The following is a 4,446-nucleotide window of genomic DNA, read 5'->3' on the forward strand; positions in this document are numbered from 1 at the left end:
GACCCAATCAAAAAATGGGCCAAAGAACTAAACAGACATTTCTCCAAAGAAGACATACAGATGGCTAACAAACACATGAAAAGATGCTCAACATCACTCATTATTAGAGAAATGCAAATCAAAACCACAATGAGGTACCATTACACGCCAGTCAGGATGGCTGCTATCCAAAAGTCTACAAGCAATAAATGCTGGAGAGGGTGTGGAGAAAAGGGAACCCTCTTACACTGTTGGTGGGAATGCAAACTAGTACAGCCGCTATGGAAAACAGTGTGGAGATTTCTTAAAAAACTGGACATAGAACTGCCATATGACCCAGCAATCCCACTTCTGGGCATACACACTGAGGAAACCAGATCTGAAAGAGACACGTGCACCCCAATGTTCATCGCAGCACTGTTTATAATAGCCAGGACATGGAAGCAACCTAGATGCCCATCAGCAGATGAATGGATAAGGAAGCTGTGGTACATATACACCATGGAATATTACTCAGCCATTAAAAAGAATTCATTTGAACCAGTCCTAATGAGATGGATGAAGCTGGAGCCCATTATACAGAGTGAAGTAAGCCAGAAAGATAAAGAACATTACAGCATACTGACACATGTATATGGAATTTAGAAAGGTGATAACGATAACCCTATATGCAGAACAGAAAAAGAGACACAGAAATACAGAACAGACTTTTGAACTTTGTGGGAGAATGTGAGGGTGGGATATTTCAAAAGAACAGCATGTATGCTATCTATGGTGAAACAGATCACCAGCCCAGGTGGGATGCACGAGACAAGTGCTCTGGCCTGGTGCACTGGGAAGACCCAGAGGAATCGGGTGGAGAGGGAGGTGGGAGGGGGGATCGGGATTGGGAATACATGTAAATCCATGGCTGATTCATTTATTTATTTATTTTTTCTTATTTTAAAAAATTAAAAAATAATTAAAATTAAAAAAAAAATAAATAAAAAGTGATTAAAGGTTTTTCTATTAAATGGTAGTTTTGGTGATACAGAATTCTATTATTTTCCTGTTGACCAATCATGATACAGTGGTATTGAGTTACATAATCACAATAGTAAAAGATGTTTATCTGTTTTCACAATCAATAGCCAGACCAAAAAAAAAAAGATAATTACAATTGCAAGCCATAATGGGAACATGTGCTGTGCTTCGTCACTCAGTTGTATCCAACTCTTTTCGACTGGAGCCTGCCAAGCTCCTCTGTCCAGGCAAGAATACTGGGGTGGGTTGCCATGCCCTCCTCCAGGGGAATCTTCCCAACCCAGGGATTGAGCCCAGATCTCCTGCATTGCATGCGGATTCTTTACCATCTACCACCAGAGAAGCCCAGTGTAAAATAATTACATACAATTTGGAAAGTCAAGCAGAGTGCTGTGGATGCTGTGTTCTCTGCTCCTCTGTGAATGTCTGTGGCTGATAACTGCTTATGCTTATGATGATGACTGGATTGATCCTACAGACATGCTTAACTATGATGCTGCTTCAGGAAGAATGAGAAAATCTCAGGGGAAATATGGTATGTCAGAGAAAGAAGAGGTCAGTCCTGACTTATCATATGCTGATGAATTGTCAGAATGTTACAACAGACTTGATTCTTTAACTTATAAGATTGACGAATGTGAAAAGCAAAAGAGAAAAGACTATGAAAGTCAAAGCAATCCAGTTTTTAGGAGATACTTAAATAAGATTTTGATTGAAACCAAAAAGCTTGGAGTTCCTGATGAAAACAAAGATGACATGCATTACGATGCCGAGATTATCCTTAAAAGACAAACCTTGCTAGAAATACAAAAGTTCCTCAGTGGAGAGGATTGGAAGTCAGGTGCCTTGGATGATGCACTAAGTGATATTTTAATTAATTTTAAGCTTCATGATTTTGAAACATGGAAGTGGCGGTTTGAAGATTTTTTTGGCGTGGATCCGTATAATGTGTTGATGGTGCTTCTGTGTCTGCTCTGCATTGTGGTGTTAGTAGCTACTGAGCTCTGGACCTGTGTTCGTTGGTACACCCAGTTGAGACGTGTTTTATTCATCAGTTTTCTCATCAGTTTGGGATGGAATTGGATGTATTTATATAAGCTTGCTTTTGCCCAGCATCAGGCCGAAGTTGCCAAGATGGAGCCACTTAACAATGTGTGTGCTGAGAAGATGAACTGGAGTGGAAGTCTCTGGGAATGGCTTAGAAGTTCATGGACCTATAAGGATGACCCATGTCAGAAATACTACGAGCTCTTAATAGTCAACCCTATTTTGTTGGTCCCCCCAACAAAGGCATTGGCAGTTACATTCACCAACTTTGTCACGGAGCCATTGAAGCATATTGGAAAAGGAACTGGTGAATTTATTAAAGCACTCATGAAGGAGATCCCAGTGTTACTCCACGTTCCAGTGCTCATAATTATGGCATTAGCTGTCCTGAGTTTCTGCTATGGTGCTGGCAAATCAGTTAATATGCTGAGACATGTGGGTGGTCCCGAAAGAGAACCACCTCAGGCACTTCAGGCAGGTGAAAGAAGATGCAAGCAGGAAATTGATTATAGACCCCATGGTGGAGCAGGTGATGCAGATTTCTATTATAGGGGCCACATTAGCCCCATTGAGCAAGGCCCTAATGACAAAACATATGAGGGTAGAAGAGATGTTTTGAAAGAGAGAGATGTTGGCTTGAGATTTCAGACTGGCAACAAGAGCCCTGAAGTGCTTCGGCCATTTGATTTACAAGAAGCAGAGCTTAAATCACCTGATTTGGAATCAAAGCCCAAAGAGATGGGTGAAATCCCAGGAGAAAGCACTCCGACAGAAAGCAGTACTGAAAGCAGCCAGCCTGCTAAGCCTGTCTCTGGCCAGAACGTCTCAGAGGGTGTAGAAGGTTTCCCTGCAGTGGAGAAGGCCCAGCTTAGGACTGATGCCGCAGGCGGCCCAGAGGAAGGCAGCACATCCGGCCCAGCAAGCACTACAGTGGAAGTGTGTGGCTAGAGGAACACAGACATGGGCCACAGTTCTGAGCTCGTCTTCGAGTTCTGTAATCTCTTCACAACTGTTTCTTCTGCAAATATTCTGATATTTACTACATAGATGCCAACTTTAAACATCAGTATTTTTACTGACAATCAGAATTAACAAGTGTGCATGTATTCTCTGTTCAGTTTATTTCTTTGATATTAAGATGCATCCCATAAAGTTTTTGAAGTGTTAAAAAAAAAAAAAAAGAAAAAAAAGAAAAATTTATGGAAGAGATAAACTAAATATTTGACAGTTTAGTAGATAAATGAAAGCAAAATAGGGTCACTGATGACCTAGAGATCTCTTCATGAAAATTAGAGATACCAAGGGAAATTTTCATGCAAAGATGGGCTCAATAAAGGACAGATGGTATGGACCTAACAGAAGCAGAAGATATTAAGAAGAGGTGGCAAGAATGCACAGAAGAACTGTACAAAAAAGTCTTCACTACCCATATAATCATGATGGTGTGATCCCTCACCTAGAGCCAGACATCCTGGAATGTGAAGTCAAGTGGGTCTTAGGAAGCATCACTCCAAACAAAGCTAGTGGAGGTGATGGAATTCCAGTTGAGCTATTTCAAATCCTAAAAGAGGATTCTGTGAAAGTGCTGCACTCAATATGTCAGCAAATCTGGAAAACTCAGCAGTGGCCCCAGGACTGGAAAAGGTCAGTTTTCATGCCAATCCCAAAGAAAGGCAATGCCAAAGAATGCTCAAACTACCACACAATTGCACTCATCTCACACACTAGTAAAGTAATGCTCAAAATCCTCCAAGCCAGGTTTCAACAATACATTAACTGTGAACTTCCAGATGTTAAATCTGGTTTCAGGAAAGGTAGAGGAACCAGAGATCAAATTGCCAACATCTGCTGGATCATCAAAACAGCAAGAGAGTTCCAGGAAAACATCCATTTCTGCTTTATTGACTATGCAAACGCCTTTGTTTGCAATATCACAATATCACAATAAACTGTGGAAAATTCTTCAAGAGGATGGGAATACCAGACCACCTGCCCTGCCTCTTTAGAAATCTGCATGCAGGTCAAGAAGCAACAGTTAGAACTGGACATGGAACAACAGACTGGTTCCAAATAGGAAAAGGAGTATGGCAAGGCTATATATTGTCACCCTGCTTGTTTAACTTATATGCAGAGTACATCATGAGAAACACTGGGCTGGAAGAAGCACAAGCTGGAAACAAAGATTGCCCGGAGAAATATCAATAACCTCAGATATGCGGAAGAAATCACCCTATGGCAGAAAGTGAAGAAGAATTTAAAGAGCCTCTTGATGAAAGTGAAAGAGGAGAGTGAAAAGTTGGCTTAAAGCTCAACATTCAGAAAACTAAAATCATGGCATCCAGTCCCATCACTTCATGGGAGATAGATGGGGAAACAGTGGAAACAGTGGCTGACTTC

General features: G+C 41.1%; 1 protein-coding gene across 1 annotated transcript; it reads left to right on the plus strand.

The window, feature by feature from the left end:
• The first annotated feature begins 1,398 nt into the window (after window positions 1-1,398).
• LOC133048650 (chloride channel CLIC-like protein 1) lies at window positions 1,399-3,210 on the plus strand. Its single transcript, XM_061132430.1, has one exon. The coding sequence runs from the start codon at window positions 1,399-1,401 to the stop codon at window positions 2,995-2,997; it is 1,599 nt and encodes a 532-aa protein (XP_060988413.1). The 3' UTR covers window positions 2,998-3,210.
• The last annotated feature ends 1,236 nt before the right edge of the window (window positions 3,211-4,446 follow it).

This window comes from Dama dama, chromosome 29 (assembly GCF_033118175.1).
Source record: "Dama dama isolate Ldn47 chromosome 29, ASM3311817v1, whole genome shotgun sequence".
Classification (NCBI taxonomy): domain Eukaryota; kingdom Metazoa; phylum Chordata; class Mammalia; order Artiodactyla; family Cervidae; genus Dama; species Dama dama.